We start from the raw sequence: 19,018 nt of genomic DNA, 5'->3' as shown, positions 1-19,018 counted from the left end.
GCGTAAAGTGTACAGCCAAATATGGACAAATACGGCGCATGCATCTATGGTAACCATAATAGGACACGAAAATGTAAAATCAAAGTGCTGAGACACTGAGTCAAGGAAGACCTCATAAATATTCATGTAACCAAATTGCAAGCTAAATAAACCAATCAAAAACTTATTTTAGAGAGAACCATCTGTTTTAATGAAATGAATATCAATACTGCTTGTTTATTAATGTATTTATGGATCTTCTTTTTTTTTATTGTTTTGGATATTTCTGGCTTTGTACGTTTATGTCCTCAAATTTCTTGACACTTTACACCTAGACCAGCATTTCTTCAAAAATATTATCTCCACTGTGAATCACTGACTATCAATATAAGTTGGAATTTCCAAGTAATAAAAAATCCTCTTGTTGAAATTTCGGGTTGGAGATGCATGAAGTAGAAATGAATCCTGTGGATTAGGTGAGCTAGGTTGACCAAGGACCTAATCTGAAAGGGAGAAATGAGCAAAAAAACTTATCCTTATTTGTGCTCTCTTTGACAGTGATTTATAATAGATTAAATGAACAAATATGTCAATATTGTTAGTTTTCAAACAGAATTTACTAAAGCTTGTCCTTGTCATTGTTGTCTAGATTAGGCCCTGAGTTGGAAATGTCGAACCTATACACTTTTGTACAATAAATGATTACCTTTCTCTAAGAATTTTTCAATTCAAACAAGGATACAAACTCTTGTTATCAAAACTACTATGCAGTTTAAAGATCTTTAAACTAAAAAAAATCTTTTGTTTGTACCTCATATATTTTAGCAATTTAAGATTCCAATCAAGGTGGAAAATCAAGGATAAAGAGATGTAGTGAATACAAGAAATATTATGTTTTTCTTTATAACAAATGCACTTTGAATATAAATCCATCTTTTCTACTTTCCGAAACAAAAAGGTTACTAGTGAACCCGTACCCCATGTGTACCACTTTTTATGATGAATCATTATTGCGCTTAAGCAGAGTGTTTTATACTTGTGCATTTCTTTCATTTTTTTCTCCATGATTGTTTTACCAATATGTATTACATTAAAATACAAGTAACTCTTATGTTTTGCCAACAAATAAGTGAAACGAAATCAGACTTCATATTTGTAGTTTTTATTAAGAGATATTGACATGTACCAGCACTTGAGAATCATGAACTTTGTTTCATGCCTAAATAGTGTCCAAGCACAAAAATAGTCAATTTTGCTTTTGCTTTCTTCTCGCTACATCTAGTGAAACTTTAAAAGGGATTACCACTGAAAAGTAATCAAGGAAAAAATGACAACAATGCCTTTGATAATTGCAATATGTTACATTATGTAAATGCATGAAAATAAACATGTATTTTAGCCACATCGTATGGAAGTACATAAAGCTCCTCTTGATGAGAAATATTCTTACATGTACATATAATTGTGCGCAAAATCAGGCAAAAATAGAGGTTGGGTGGTTATCACTGTCCCAGGTTTTCACTGGTTTTTAAGCCACCTAGTCAGTACTGGTTGAATGAAATTTTGCAAACAGTATTTCTGCCTTACATTATAAAAAGTTAATACAATAAATATATATTATATTTTAGTGTTCTGAAATGTTATTCTTAAAATATCTCTATCAGCTGTCTTAATCTCTAAAACAATTCAAATTTATCTTTAATAAAACATAACAAATTTTACAAAAATGTAGTACAGTGTACTTCATAAGCACATCTTTGTTTCAATAACTGTTAATAACAGGTAAAAGTAAGAGTAGAATAGGTTACTTTTCACCCGATTGACAGGTGACCATTGTTAAAACATCCCCTCATAACCAGGAATATTATTAAAGTGGTTTGAAGTGTTGAGTTTCAAACAATAAATTAAAGTCATTTCATGTACTGGACAAAACTTCTAAATACAGAAACTGGAAAGTTTACTAATGATATTGCTTTAGAGCTTCTCCCGTGTATGGTTTCTAGTTACCTGATGATTTATAATGATGTCTGGACCCCCATTTCAAAATATCTGGATCCATCCCTGTATGTTGATTTATTTATGAGCAATTAATGTCACACTGTAAAGTATATAACAAATTTGATACATGTATTACTATATTACAAATATCATAATTTCATGTATGAAATCTTTAATTAATACTGTGCTGCATATGCCAGTAACCATAGTTAAAGTACATGCACATGTATTTTTTGTAGTTTTCAGTATAAATTTCCTGTTCACAGACACACAAATGTAAACTGCAAATTTTGCTAAGACATATGACAACTGTTCTACACTAGCAATGTTTACAGTAAACCTATCACCAGTTCTGAAAATTTTAAATCATTGTGTACATTGGAAGTATATGAACAAACTTATGTATATCTTCACTTACCTAATACATTGTACATGTATGAATGTCCCTGAAAATCAGATCCTAGGAAAGGTCTACTTTGATATTGATATTCATCATATTTTCAATCCACTTTCATGGACAATAGAATTTCTAACCTAATTGACTGTGTCTTTCATGTGTCATGAAAATCCTGCATCTAACTTTAAGATCTGCATTCTAAATGTATATCGTGACAATACACTAAAAAATAACCATATTGATAATCAATTATGACTTACATGTATATGGATATAATACATATATACATTCCATACTGAATATTACATGCCAAAATCTGTATCACATGCAGTATCAACACCAGACTCCTATGTCAACCCACTTACGGCTATTGGTCGCGGGGTGATATAGGTCGAGGATTGATACCGCATCAGATACAGATTGCATGTCATGTTCATTAAAACATATATTTTAATTATACTTCAAGTGTGTTCTGTGTAGAATGTGACATATATGTAAGGTATGCAATATACATAGGTCTAGGGGTGTGATATAGGGTATGCAATGTAGGTCTAGAGATGTGATATAGGGTGTGTAATATAGGTCTAAGGGTGTGATATATGGTATGCCATATAGGTCTAAGGGTGTGATATAGGGTATGACATATATGTGTAGGTCTAGGGGAGTATATGCAGTATATGATGCGCATATCATCATGTATGACTAAGGGTGCGATATAGTCCAGCGATGTGATATACATGTAGGTCTAAGGGTGTGATATACAGTATGCCATATAGGTCTAGGGGTGTGATATACATTTGTACAGCATGTAATATAGGTCTAGGGGTACGCAAAATAGGTCTAGGCTTGTATTTATGGTATGATATAGGATATGCAATATAGGGCTAATGGTGTGATATATAGTATGCGATATAGGTCTAGGCCTAGGAGTGCAATATAGAGTATTTAAATCACAGGTCAGCCGAAATGATGATGATTGAAAATTTGAAAATGGGGCAATTTCTAATACAATCAAAATGTAATCAAATCATTTTTAACATATTTAGGAAAATTTTCAGCAGGAATGTGATAAGCGTGGACTCTTTATGCTCATAAAGTTCGTTTGGCTACATATAAATACCTAATTTCTACTAGATATCCCTCTTTTTGATAGATCAAGATCAACTACTGAATGTGATAAATATGCCACATAGCCTCATTTCATCCCAATCTAATTCAGATTAGATTTTAATTGCTCCCCTTTTTTTATTTGTCGCATGATTCGAATGTTTATTTTCTAGTTTAAATACTTCATACTGTTTGCTACATGTACATTTGTATGTTTATTCATGTACTTGTACACATTGTTTGCATTTTAAATTCCTGGGATCAAATCAAACACACATGATATATATATAGGATTTACTTGTATTTAGCAGTACAATGTGTATCAAATATATAACAACCTGAAAACTTTTAGCATATGTAAAAATATTTTTTATCAAAATTGTTCACAGAAATACCTGTAATTTATAAACACTATACATAGAACACTTTCAAACCTTCAGGATCTGGCACAGGCGGAACCACACACTTTGAAAATGAGGGTTGGCAGCTTGGGTTCCTCAGAAGAAGGGGGTGCTAGGACATTATTTGTCATTTTTGTCAATTTTACACATGAAAATTATAATTTTCTTATGAAAAGGAGGGATCCCCCCCCCGCAAAACTATACTTACGTTTTTTGTACATAAAAAAGCGTACATTGCAGCTCCGAAAAACCGTTATTAGAAGCTCTCGACATTCTCAATAGATTTTTATAGTCATGATAGTAGTCTATATTGAATTACATGGTAAGATTGACAAAAAATAAACACTTTCAAACCTACAAGACCCATCTTAACAATATACTAAAAAGTCCAAGATTGTACACTGCAGGTCCAAAAAATCCGTCATTAAAAACTTCCGACATCTTCTTGCGAATGTTTGACCGGGTTGCTCGAATAAACAAAAACCTCGGTGTTAACCGAAAATCAGATTGAAAATCCGAAAACCTCAGTAAAACACGTTTTGGGCGGTATAATTGCTCAGTGTTATTTAAACACATTGCAAATAATTTTTTTTAATAGTATTCCAGCACTTTCTAGATACCTAACGTAAGTCTGTAATAATCAATATGGCGTCAGTAATTTGAAATTAGTCACTTGTCCTTCCGACACCATATTGTTTTCGGTTATTGGAGGTACCGTGTTTGACCTGCGTCAGGTTAAGTAGAAAAAAAGTCCTGCTCGCGAAGACAAAATTCAAATAGTTTAAAATAAGCACATAATCATAGAAAAATTGCAATTCAACAAATTTTACAAAAAGCTTTGATGTCATAATACTCCCATTACGAAAAATAAAGCATCACATATTGATCGGTGGCGGAGCGATATACTAACGTAAATTTTCAATGTGGAAAAGGGGGAGGGTAAAGAGAACAGACCGCGGGATATTTAGGCGGTTCCATGTGGCAATATCCCACATCCGGTTGAATCCCACTTGCCGACGATCTCTAAGTCAAGTTCAGGCTATAAATAGCCTTCCTTGACAAAAAGTACCGTTATTGTCCTATTAGAATCGAAATAAATTACGGAAACTCCATTTTATCATTGTTTTACCACGGACTGACCATTTATGCCCATGGTAAAACAATGATAAAATGGATATTCCGTGATTGATTTCTTAAATAATGTATATTTATATTAATCATAGTTTACTCGAATACAACAACGTATAACCAAATTATATGGGTTAACAATGTTCATTTAAAAGTTAGAACTTGGGGTATAAATTAGAAGTTGTAAGAATATTTAAACAACAGATCGGCGTACAGCATATATACATATTTAAATAACTAGTGAACTTATGACCAAGATTTGAAATGCTAGTAATAATAACAAGTTAAATATTTTTGTTCAAATTAAATCTAGCTACCCGACGATTCGGCCTTTAGCAATCAAACTTCTAGAAAAAAATTATATCTTCTAAATTCTCGCGAAGCACCCAAATAGAACAATTTTATTCACTTATAACCGTTTGTAAACTGCTTTAGTATTAATAAATTTAGGGTAATTAAAAGTGTTAAACTGTAGCACAAACACTGCAGTTTAATCTTGTTTATAGTGAAAATGTTAGCAAATGTTACTCCAGTGCGTGTTCTGTGTCTCTATTCAACGAGCGGTTTAAGTTACATGACAGATCTAGAGTTTTGAAAAGGAAGTTTAAAAAATGGGAGTTCAAACTTATGAATTGTTGTCGTACTAGCAGACACAGCCCAAAACAACATTTTTTTGTCTGCAAAACGTTTAACATCCAATGTTTATTATCAGAGGTAGACGTAGAAAATAATAGCAGTGATAAGACCTATACTGCTACCACACTCTCCAAAGAAGAGATTGTGGAAAACCATGAATCTGTGCTATCCTCTTTTGTTCTCTAAACCAAGAACGATGACTGTGATTTACCGTCTATGTACTGGATTCCTAAACTGCACAAGAATCCATACAAACAACGTTTCACAGCTGGATCTGCAAAATGTACCACAAAACCTCTTTCGAAACTTTTAACTTCTATACTCACAACTATCAAAGAGGGTCTATAGTCCTACCACAACACTTGTTACTCCCGTAGTGTTATTAATTCAATGTGGATCTTGAAAAATTCGAAAGATCTTTTGGAGACAACCAGTTCAAGACTATTATCTGAATATAATAGCATTAAAACCTATGATTTTTCAATAATGTATACTTCTATTCCCCATACTCAGTTAAAATCCCGACTTAAAAACATTATACATAGTTGTTTTTTCCAAAAAAGATGGTACACCTAGATACAAATATATAGATCTTGGTAGAGATTCCTCATACTCTGTAAGAAATAATTCCAAATCATCTTCCAAATATACAGAGGAAGATGTTTACAAAATGCTGGAATTTTTAATCGACAACATATTTGTCCAGTGTGGTGGACGTGTTTTTCAAAAAACGGTCGGCATTCCAATGGGAACAAATTGTGCTCCTTTACTCTTATTAAGCTGAATTTATTGCAGATCTGATCCGAAATAAAGAATATTGTTTAGCTAGATCCTTTAATCTCAGTTTCCGTTGTATAGATGACGTATTATCTTTAAATAATCCTAATTTCGAGGATTTGATACATCGCATCTACCCCAAAGAACTTGAGATAAAGGATACTACAGAGACTGTGAAGTCAGCCTCATAACTTGACCTACACTTAGAAATCGATGGTAAAGGAAAACTATTGACCAAACTTTACGACAAACGTGATGACTTTTCATTCAAAATTGTCAACTTTTCTTTCATCTGTGGCAACATCCCTTCAGCACCTGCGTATGGAGTGTTCATATCACAACTCATACGTTATGCCAGAGTTTGCCGAAACTACGCAGACTTTTTGTATCGCGCTAGAACTCTAACAAGTAGGCTTCTGGAACAGGGTTGTGTTGCTACAAGATTGAAGTCATCACTACAGAAGTTTTATGGTCGTCATCATGAACTCGTGGATCGTTTTGGTGTATCCATCTGCACCATGAAAACTGTTTTATTCAACGGGTCATAGTTTTCCTTTCCTCGTTTGTCTACCCTGGACTTGACTTTTTATGAGCAATTCGACGGGTGTTTCTAGAAAAGCAGAGGACGCTTACTCTACCGGTGCACCTGGTCCATGCTCATTTTGAAGCTAAGACATCATATTAATGAACCGTGTCAAACAAAAGCTTTTTTAAACTACAGTATTCTGAAAAAAAAAAGACAATGTCGGGTGGTATAGTAGAAAATTCTAAAATTCTAAACATTTCCATTATTCCGATCTTATAGTAATTTCACTCCAAAACGAAAATCTAAGCGCCTGAATTGATCAGATATGTTAGGTACATCATTACCTTAATTATGAATGCTTAAAATATGAGTTCTACAATGTCAGTACGCTGTGAATGAGCATTCTGTTAGATACTGAGACCAGTTTTCTAGGGGTAGGGGTAATATTTTTACCATTTTTTGAAAATTAGTTTATCGTGGTTTACTTATGCAGGAAATTAAATTATCTATCGAATGATACCAAGTTTAAGCATTTTATTTAAGTAATAACTTGTAGAGTCGAATTTTGTGACTTTTGACCGAAAAATCGAAAATCCCATTTTCGCATTTTTTAGATAAATTCTAACTACGAAAATCGCCGAAATTCATCAAAAGAACCCCAGAAGTATAAATTGTGATAATACTAAACAGAAAATACCAAAGTAAGCCATTTTTTACTGGAGCATAAAATCTCTAGGGGTTTTGACATCGAAAAATATGTCAATTTAAGCGATTTTTCGGCGTGGTAGGGATACATTTGTTTTCATTTTACCACAAAACCCTAAGTGTTACCGCAACTTTCTTGGTACTATTTTAAAGCTGAGACCTTGGGTTTTACGATGATACTGAAGTTGTTTTAGTTTTGCACACGTGTTATCCCAGGGAGGCTAAGACTTTCAAACAATTAAGTCACAGAAATCTTGGCTTTTCGACCCAGTAGGGTACAAATGTAGGCTTATACCAAAAAAAGAATCCGAGAATGAATATTCTTTGGCCACAAATTGATTTGGTAATGGGAGGTGTAAAGGTACCTAAGAATCACCATGAAGTTGATGAGTGGGGGGGGGGCACGGTGGACCCTACCAGCCCATGACTAAGACGCTATGGCGGTAAACACGGCGAGGATCAGCAGCATTATGTTGCGTATAACTACATATTTATACAAATCGTATGCGAATAGTAAGAACTGAAATTACGAGTGCAAGAAGTCACTAATATTATTAGCGACTTAAAAGGGGGTCCTATAAAAAAATAAAAGGGGACTATCAATTGCTTACCTTTTTTTGTTCAAATTTTTACGCAAAATTACTCAAATTTCCATGACATAGGTGTTGGGTTCCGGCGGTTGGAACACCTCCCATTTATACCACCCTGTGTTATATTTTTAACGGACCGCAAATTTCAAAAAAAAATATCATCAAATTCAAAGATGGAAACAGGAAGAAGTTCCGTACTATAGATATTTACTATAAGTGTTAACGGCTTCGCATTTCAAACTGCGTTTTATTTTTCCTATTTTTAAATATTTATTCGAGATCAATTTTAAACATGTCAATACGCGTTTTTTTTTTCAAAGGAGGGATGTAAATTTCTTAATTTCGAGAGATAATTATCTGAATCACTCTCTGTAAATTAATGGTAATTTAAGTACCAATTTTACGGGGTTCGATAAAATTTTACATATACATGTCAAACATTTAACAATAACTTCATTTAAAATTTTCTACTTAAATACAAAATACTCATTCACGCGTTTCGGTCACGTCGGCGTAACCGGAAGAGATCACCAACGTTCACCGATATTTTAAAGTTATATCCAGTACTGTTCGTTGCTTGTTGCATGCGTGTTAGTTGCTTATTTCGCCTGACAACAAATATTCTTGCATTACACTCATCATCAGAAAGTCCTAATTATTTTCACAAAATGATTTGATAATCACACGGTTGAAATAAATCATTCTAGTTCGTAATCTGTTTGTCTATCCGTCTTTGCGTTTTGAACGTTAAAATATTTTACTCGGTAATCTTCTAGGAAAAGGACCCTTATTTTTGATGGTACCAATGCTTTATTGAAAATAGAAAATTTTACTGAATTCAGAACTCGGTATTGCAGTATGTTTGTTTAAAGAAATTCTTAGCCATAAATGGGTTAGCTTGTTTAAGTTATTAAAACTTCTCTCCTCTGAGTTAAGCTCCATATTTAAACCTTTAGAACAAAGGTTTTAAATTGGAAAGCTGAAAGCCGAAATGCCTAATGATCTACTTTATGAGACCTCTTCATGTACTCAAACTAAATCATTGCCAATATTGACGAAAATACTTTAAAAATCACTTCCAGAAACTACTCTTTTTAACTAAGACATTTAAATTCTTAATTTAGTGTTCAGTAAACTTATATTACCGTATTTTTTTTTTTTTATTGGCTACAATGGATTTACACGTTCCTATATATTTCGTTTTAAAACCACAGTACATTTATTTAGTAAATGGCAGTGTTACCGAAATGAGGCGCCTTTTAGCCCTCTTATTACTGCTCTTTGTTGGGTTGCGATATACAGAAGCGGCAACTTGCGTCGCTTCAAGTGGTACTTTGCAAGTAAATGCGGGTGCATCTTGTGATATTACGGCACCGCTAAAAGGACTTACCGAAATAAAAGTCTATGGAACGATATATTTCAAAGGGACACCTGGTACTACCCCACCATCTCTAGAGGCAACAAATATATACGTATACTCTAATGGGAGGATTCTTGCCAATGAAAACGGGTACCCGGCAGCTCATGGTCCCGGGAAAGGATCACCCTCGGGCTCTGGAGGTAAGCGTTTCATTATCGCAAAATATTTACTAAAAAGACGGTAACTGTTAATGGTTAAGTCTTACTAAACCAAAGGATCGCCACCTATTCTGATTTTTATTGGAAGTTGTAATGCATTTAGAGACAGAAAATGAGTATGGAATAAACATAGGGATTTTTGTAATTTTATATTATATTCAAAACTATTGCTTCGCGAAAAGGCGTGATTTTGCTTTGAATTAAGTTAAGGTTTCGTGTGAACTATGTTTGAACTTAATCACCTTTTTAAGTACAAAGTACAAACCATGATGATTAAATTGAAAATATCTTCAAAAATCACTCTAAAAGCCTTATGCATAGTATATATATAGTGTCTACTTTTCAGAATTTTGTTTCCTCTTCTTTTTTTTAAAATTTTGACTGCGTAATTCAACAGGAAATCTTATGTCCGACGCATCTATATTTTACGGTCAAGTGTGCACTCATTATTTTTTTTAAATTCTATAATATCGTTGTGTGATATAACCGTTACATCTCTTATGATGTGAACTAGTGTACTTTAACTCTGTACGTATCAAATATACATATCCTGAAGGGAAATTGCTTGTCAATTTATTTATTTGAACGTAAAAACGGTTCAACAGTTTTGGGGAAAAATGAAATTAATAAACCCTTTAAAATCTCAATCTTCTATAACAGCACTCCTTCATTTCGGTGACTATTTATTGTATTATTCGGAAACCCGATACAGGTAACGAAGGATAAAAAGATCGTTAAAGCTATTTGATTGGATTCTAGATAGATAATTTGATTTTAAAAAAGTTTTCATCAACATATTCTTCGTAGTGGAATAATAATTAGGAATTTGAATGAAATCGTAATATATTTTGACGGCAGCCTCCGATTATTGTTTTTGTTTCTGTTGAGATCAAGCCCGGTCCCGGTACTCGGATATTTTACTCTATGGATGTCCACTACAAGTCCAAAAAAAGTTATCAACCCAATTTTAACTCCTCCAAACCACAGTCATGAACTGAAGACTGATTAAATTATCACATTTCCCGGCATTTTCTAAGATTTTGTAACATTGTATAATGCTAAATCCTCCTGTAATTGGCCTGCAAGGTAAGCTGCCGTCTTGTCTCTAACACCCATTATTTAGATACAGCCATATTGTACAAATATGTTACTTCTTGTGTCAAATCTTATTTGAATTTCGTTTGTAAATTAAAGTAGAACTACTTTCCGTTTCCGAAAAAAAAAAAAAAACCAAAACCAAAAAAAACAAAAAAAAAAACACGATGATTTAATAATAATGTAACATGACTGTCTGCGTTAGGCTAACATGTTGGCACATAATATTACGAGCGGATATGGGCAAAAGATCAAGCGCTTCAATTAAAATGTATAATTAATTAAAACCTATTTTTTTTCTGCTCTTCATTTTTCTATGAATTTATAAGCGAGTCTGTTTTAATCCTTTCATGACATTACTCGCTTCAACGGAAACCTTTCTCTATTCAAATACAGTCTTGGTCTTAATCTATGGGATTTTGTTTGTCCACCTAACCCATGTTGTCTGCTACGCTTGTAGCATGAAACTTTATTAGAAATGAATGATTTCGTTCTGATGTCAATGTTGATCATTAATATGATTAATGGGTCTTCTTGTCGTTATTTGACTTTGTAGATTATTTAGAAGAAGTGTTATCGTTCTGTTATTGTACGGTGGATTTTATTATGTCGCCCGACGAATGTCGGGGCGACATATTGTTATTGTATTGTTTCTTCTTCTTATTATTATTATTGTGTCGCCCCAGACGAATGTCTGGGCGACATGTTGTTATTGTACTGTTTCTTCTTCTCCTTATATTTACTATTATTCCAATGATTTTTGTCCCGAGTTTTTAGAGAGCATCACTAAAGGGAATGAATTGAAACTTGGTATGGAGGTAGATGGTATTGAGAAGGGGTGCACCAGAACTTTTGGCGAAAAAACAATGGCTACCGTTTACATGGAAACGTGAAATGTTCATAATCTAGGACATTGCAATATCTCGGAAATCTAGGTGGCTAGAAACCTGAAATTTGGTGTGGTAGTAGAACTCCAAGTGCCTAATAAAATTAAGCAAAAAAAAAAGTGAATCGATATATTGTCAGTTACCATGGCAACGAAAAATGTGAAAATTTCATGGATACCAAAATCCACTTTTTTCTCACCCCTATATTTTTTGTATTCATTATGCAATTTTAATGAAACTTTCTTGTATGCTGCGTCTCATTAATATCTCGGAATTCGCATAATAAATTTTCGCTGATATGCCGCCATTTTCAAAATGGCTACCAAAGTTCATAATATAGGACATTGCAATATCTCGGAAATCTAGGTGGCTAGAAATTTGGTATGGTGATACAGTATAAAGAGCCTAATAAAATGAAGCAAAAAAGTTGAATCGATATGTTGTCTGTTGCCATGGCAACGAAAAACTGAAAATTTCATGAATTTCAAAATCCATTTTTTTCACAAGTTTTTTATTCATCGAAGAAATTTAATGAAAATTAGATATATAATGCGTATCATTGCATTATCTCAACAACATAAATAGTTACAAATTTGAAAATACGTCTGTCAGAGGAGTTGAATAGGCATAACAATACAATATTAAAACTGGGAACTTAAACGGTTGCTGGGGGCGACATTCGCTATTGCTCGCAATGGCAATTCTAGTTAATTTTGTTATTACTTGAAAGTGTGTTTACACTTACTGAATACCTCTTGGTAATCTCTGTAAGTATTTTTATGAACGTTATACGATGGTGCATTTGTTCCGTTTTGCCATATATCTTCCTTTTTCTATTGATGTGTACCGAATAAACATGCATGTCCGTTCAAATCAGCTGAGAAACGAAGAGCTTTGCTGTTGTTCTCGAATTCCAAATATTACATCCAGGGGTGGATCAAGTGATTTTAGGTTGAAAAATCAAGACTTCTTGCACTTTCCCCCAATCTTATGGGTGTACGCAGGGTCCGTCCCTATGAATCTGTGCTTGACATTTAAATACAAGGATCAGAGCTACTATTCAATACATTCACGCCGAGTCTCTGTCAAAACTGCATACATTCACGCCGAGTCTCTGTCAAAACTGCATGTGTTATGTGAAAAACTAGAAATTCATATATACAGGTCGTTCAGCTGGTTCTTTTGACGTACGTGGCATTGAAAACACATCTATGAATGATTGCTAAACAAAGTAATGGAAAGGTAGTAACATTTTGGTAATTTTTTGTTTAGAATTTAAGCATAAGAAAAGGCATTTTGTTTTAAAAAGAAGCCGATCCAATTGATATGTTTGTTATCGTATCAATAGACGAGACCTGAAATTCATTGGGTAGACAAGCAAAAACAAAAAACAACAACAGAATAAAAAAAACAAGACAAAACAAAATACAACGTAAAAAATAAAATAAAACACAAACAAAACAAATACACTACCTGAAACGTTAAGGTTTCCCATTTATAAAATGTGTTCCTGTATCGGAGAGTAGAAGCGTTCATTTAAACGCATGGTAGAAGCTTTCGTATAAACTATAAGGACTGGGTTGTTACATTTAATAAATTTTAAAAAGATTCATTGTGATCTTACGGAATTTTATGATTTTCATATCTTGACAAAGGGTTGCGCGCTTTAATATTGCAAATATATAATTAATTGTTATCAATTTTCGGAAAGGCTTATTTAAAAAAAACTGTTAAGCTATAACTACCCACCAAACCCAAACCATAGGACGCAGTCTTTTTCCGAAGCGTTCGGTGTAGTTTCGCTTTTTACCCTTTGATCTTAAAGACGCTCTTCCATGGAAACGCAAATCACCTGATCACGATTCTGTTTCCCAATTTGCCAAATACAGATAACTCAGTGGTATTCGAAAAAACTGTATCGAGAATTGCCATTGCTTGCCATGTGTTATTTCCAGAATGAAATGTAGAAAATAATAAGTAAAAAAATCAAATTTTACTGCATCGGCTATCTTATTTTAAAGATAGTACTTGTTTCTAGATATTTTAATTGAATCGATTAAGGGTGTTGTATGAAGAAAATCAAAGACTGAAGTCTTCAAAGTCGCTAATCGTCAAATATTTTATGCCACTGGTTTTGGCTTGCTTTCAACATCCGAAGTGGCACTTTCGAATGCGATATGTTTTAAATTCGAATGACCCGCTGTAATCTTAGTTCCCTTGATGTGATTACTCTTTCGTAACCGTGATGACCCGAATGTTTCCCAATTAATGGTTACCAGAAATTGCGGGTAATGTTTTCGTTTAACAAGTTTCTCTCAAATTCAACTATCTTTGGGTCGCTTATGATGTTGACTAGGGTACCATATTAAACAATTGGCAATGACTGTATAGGTCATAAACCTTATCTGGGCCCCGATATATGTATATATCACATAAGGGGTAACATTCTTTTTTAAGTCGCTAATATTGTTAGCGACTTCTTGCACTCGTAATTTCATTACTTAATATCGCACATGATTTGCATAAATATGTAGTTATACGCCACGTAATGCTGCAGATCCTAGCCCAGTTTACTGCCATAGGTCATAGTTCTAGCTTTATGTGAGATAAAAATGTACCTCTTAAGTATCATACACGTGTGTTCTACGTGTGTTTCTTTCTTGTACGAGAACGAGAAGTTTACATGCAATGATCGGTTAGCTTAGAACATTACCCAGCTTCCGATATGGCACCGAGGCTTATTACAAGACTACATAGGTCATATACATTTCTTTAGCACGCCCCGATATTTATGAATATCCATTGACAGCTGTTAAACTTGTTTCCTAAACTGGTCCGCTGGTCAATATCATAGGCGACCCTTACATCGCTACAACGTATCTTTTTAAAACATATACACATGTCTAAGCGTGTTTTTTTGCTTGTATTAGAACGGGAAGTTAATATTAAAAGATAAAATGATCGGTTAGCATTGAATGTATGTAATATTACCCAGCTTCCGATTCAAACACAGACGCTCGTTACAACTGATTATATAAAGGCCATATATATTATCATGACACCGATATCTATATATAGACATTGCCAGTTTAATCTTGTACCGGATGAGTGAAAACATCCGGGTCATAACAGTTACAAAAGAGCACGCAATTAAATCAAGGGAACTGAGATTTCCGGGAGGTCACCCGATTTCAGAGCATATCGTATTTGTACCATTTCGGAAGTTGAGAGCAAGTTAAAATCAGTGACAGTGAATATTTGACGAGTAGCGATATTGAAGACTTCTGTCTTTGATTTCATTGGTTATCATGATCACTTGCCAGGTTCGAAAGATATTAATTCTTCTCTATTGTCAAGCACATTGATGCCATGTTACTATTCATACATAAATTGACGCTGTACTGTTAAATAAAGATCTAGATATTTGTCATACCGATTTCAACTTTCAATTTTTACATTAATGTTCAAAAGCGCCTGTATAAAGACGAACGTTCCATATGAATTCTTTTTTTATCAAAACAGAAAATATCCTAACATGTTATGTTTTTATAATACAAGTGTGGACACAGACTGGTATTGTCCAAGGGGGAAATATGGACGTAGACCGGTATTGCCCAAAGATTTGAACATACATACGTTTTGTCTTGTATGTGTTTGCATTGGCTATAAAAATCATCCATTTATTGACATCAATAACTGAATTATGCACATGTTGACAAATATGCAGTAACAAATGTTACTTAATATCAAAATTTTAGAATGATGATTGGAAATATAACATTCTTATTTTTTCGGCCTTGTAGATTTCTCAACAATTGCACAGACCAGGATTTTTTTTGACAATAACAATGCTGTTGCTGTTTTTTTCTTTTTGTATTTTTATTACACTCTTTGAGACGTTTAGGTTTCCCGTGCGCACGATACCTTAGTGCATCTTCAAGTGCACGATCGAAGTGTTCGTTTATCGTGCGAGCCTTCAGTGTGCGTCTAGGTATCGTGCGTACGGGAAACCTAAGCGTCTCAAAGAGTGTAATAAAAATACAACAAGACAAGAAAACCAACAACAACAAGTAAAACAGAAGAAGTAAAAAACGGCCCGCAGTTTGTCCATTAACATAATAGTATGCAGTTGAAAATAAAGTAAAAAATCGAGATTTAAGTAGTATTTCTCCCTATTCAAGATGAAAATGTTGATATTTCGAAAAACTTAAATATATCTTCCGATAAAATTTAAAACATGGTTCGATGGGGGCCAAACATCCCTGCGTCGTTTATTTTATAAAAAATGAAAAATTAAAAAAAAATGCTGAAGACAACTGATATTGTTGAATAGAACCGAACGTGTTTGTTTAGCCGTATATATACTGTTTCTATGATCGCCTGCCTAATTTCTGAGTAAGTGTAAGAAGCACTTATCACTTATTCTATTTTTTTTACTTATATATTGTTTAATTTTTCACAACTTTGATATCATATTTGTTGAAGTTTTGGGAACTATTTTAATCGCTTTAAACTGCCTCGGTGGTTTTCCATGGAAATGTAGGAGGACGTTGGTATCAATTCCCAGCAGAGTTCTATCTAAGATTTTAAAATTTAAATCATCGCTTCGGTTCCGTGCCATGCACTCGTTATATCTGAGATACAGCGTCTTGTGGTCATAATAAAGTGTCCAAGTGTGGAAACATGCTTACATTCGGGTCGCTGCTTTGCGACCCATATACATTAAGCACATTTGAAAATAGCGGCGTGTAGCATAAGATATGATTAATCACGTCCTGGGATGCATGACGTAAGGGGGCGACCATTTGATTCTTAGGGGTGGGCTATCAGTTCTTGGAAATAACAATTCTGGTTCTAAATAGGTTGAAAAAAAATATTCTGGCTGACATGAAATTAAAAAAAAAAAACCAAATTTTGACCTCAGCCCAAAAATTTCATACGTAGTGAAATGAAATGACCCCACACAATTTACCATCCACCGCTTAGAATCAAATGGTCGTCGGGCCACTAATTTAGAAGTGTTCTATTATCTTGTTTCGGTTTCAGTTAACTTTTATGTTACTGGAGTACATATAGATAACCATTTCGCTGTGCACGTGTATAATGTTGTTTTGGGGCCACCTGCAGCCTGCCCAGTGGTGTGACGGTTTCCTTGTCGTTCAATGAACTAAACGCAGCGGTAGCCTTGAGCTGACATTTTTCATCCTGGTGGGATGCTTTTTTCTTTGATAAATTCACCATATTCATTATCCTTATTCAAAAGTTAGAATTAATCTCTGGGGGAGAAAAAAAATATGGGAGTTGGGAATACTTGAAGAATATGTGTGATAAATTTCATCATCTAAAGACGCATTGACATTCTTAGGCCTTCTGAAATATATGTTCCCTTTGAGTTGGTAGGTATAGATTAATTGGGTGTGTATGTACCTTAATCTTTGCGATTATTTTCTGACAAAAAATGATCCCCGACATAAAAAAAAAACAAAACAAGTGACAAAAAAATGACATTAAAATTTGCCATGACCCGAATAATAAATCTACAAATATTGTTAACTTGTCACTTTAACAAATTTGAACAAAAAAAATCGGGATAATTGTACTCGATATACAACAAACGCACTACAGGTTTAAACCCCTCTTGGTTGATAATATCAAACAATTCGACACGCAAAGGAAAATTACCGAATTTAATGAAATTGTATCACGTATTTTGAAAGTGTCAATATACTTATCTATCCAACTTTTTTTCTTGTCCGATTGTTAGGAATATCTACACCATTTTTATATAAAGCGAACTAAGGGGGAGGGTGTCAACATTTTCACCCGTCCATGCATGTGCATTGCAATCGTGCCTCATCCTAAACGGTTTTAAAAGTTAGTGAAGGTTAATGAAGGTCTTTGGTTCTCAAAGGGAGATAATCAAACGAAAGGGTTTTACATTTATTTTTAAGCCTGATAGCACAATTCCTTAAACAATAAAAACAAATACCTGTAGGTTGGGCATTTTATGTATATGTGCATGATTAGATAGTTTTTAAAATGTTTTATCTAACTTAGGGTTTTCACGTGTACTCGTTAACTAAGTTAAATAAGTCGCAAGCCATGTGAGAGCTCACTCGCAATTCTATTGTAAACATCGGATTTGGTTTTTTTTATCTACCAAAGTTCCTATACAACTCATTCCATGCTTCCATATTTTGGGTGCTTATCGGGTTCGTTATATTTATGTTTTTCACTTAATAACTCAAATCTGTTCATGACAGGTTCTCACGGTGGGCGTGGAGGGTCCAGTTTAGGAACCTACCTCAGTTCAAACCAAGCCATTACATACGGAGGAATAGAAGCCCCACGTCACCATGGGAGCGGTGGGGGTTGTTCAGCAGGCGGTATAGGAGGAGGTGTTATTACACTAAAGGCAAACGACACGGTGCAGATTGAAGGTCTTGTTTCCGCGAATGGTGGCGATGACACGGGGGACTGTGGAGGGGGAAGCGGTGGGAGCATTTACATCGAAACTGATTACTTCAAAGGAGGAGGTTTAATTACTGCCCGTGGAGGAGCCGGGAGCGGAACTGGTGGAGGGGGTGGAGGAGGACGTATTTCGATTGCCCATAGGGTGTCAGATGGTTTTGACGGAGGTATAATTGCAGATGGTGGTGACATCGTCGGTAAGAATTTGACTGTTTGTAATATGAAAGAATTTTTTCCATCATCTATTTTTTAACCTTAAAGGTTCACATTCACATCTAAATCCACTTGTTCACTGAGGAAAAATATTCTTTTAATAAGAAAAATAAAATAACTTGGTAAAGGTAATAAGAAATAAGATTTTGTATATGCTTTTATTTTAGATAACATCTTACGACGGTCCCTTCAATCAATGACTGCAACTTCCTACAATTATTACCAGTCAACATACGGAGATATGTCAAAACACTCTTCTTATGCGTGGCGTGCTAAAAATTACAATACGGACCAATACCTAGAGGCTAGAATGTCAACTGCGGCTTGGATTACCAGGGTGGCCACTAGATCAAATCCGAGTTTGAGTATGTGGGTGAAAACTTACAGAATTACTTACTACAACGACACTGGTGGTAACTGGGTAAGTAGGGGTCGGTACATTATAAATCAAACAGACTCGTTGAGTACGATTGTTTGATGCTTACTAATGGTCTATTTCTTCACCATGAAGCGCAAATTCTATTTTGTGA

The 19,018-nt window shown here is 34.3% G+C and overlaps 1 protein-coding gene and 1 long non-coding RNA gene across 2 annotated transcripts in view; one reads left to right on the top strand and one right to left on the bottom strand.

Annotated features, from left to right (window-relative positions):
• Nucleotides 1–1,125: 1,125 nt before the first annotated feature.
• LOC148627964 (uncharacterized) lies at nt 1,126–8,524 on the bottom strand. The gene is made up of 4 exons (XR_015922038.1): nt 8,266–8,524; nt 2,396–2,596; nt 1,987–2,077; nt 1,126–1,284 (listed from the first exon to the last, which is right to left on the bottom strand). It is a non-coding gene; the product is annotated as an uncharacterized LOC148627964 (long non-coding RNA).
• A 903-nt stretch (nt 8,525–9,427) lies between these two features.
• LOC148627963 (uncharacterized) overlaps nt 9,428–19,018 on the top strand; it is a 159,958-nt gene continuing 150,367 nt past the window's right edge. Inside the window, exons 1-3 of the mRNA XM_088582245.1 lie at nt 9,428–9,804; nt 18,068–18,472; nt 18,656–18,909. Coding sequence (XP_088438371.1) covers nt 9,492–9,804; nt 18,068–18,472; nt 18,656–18,909 — 972 coding nt within the window. The 5' untranslated portion in view covers nt 9,428–9,491. The remainder of the gene's footprint in view (nt 9,805–18,067; nt 18,473–18,655; nt 18,910–19,018) is intronic.

Source organism: Perna viridis, chromosome 1, assembly GCF_037379345.1.
Source record: "Perna viridis isolate PV_CMFRI_1.1 ecotype Kerala chromosome 1, ASM3737934v1, whole genome shotgun sequence".
NCBI lineage: Eukaryota > Metazoa > Mollusca > Bivalvia > Mytilida > Mytilidae > Perna > Perna viridis.
This window is presented reverse-complemented; position numbering and strand designations above follow the sequence as displayed.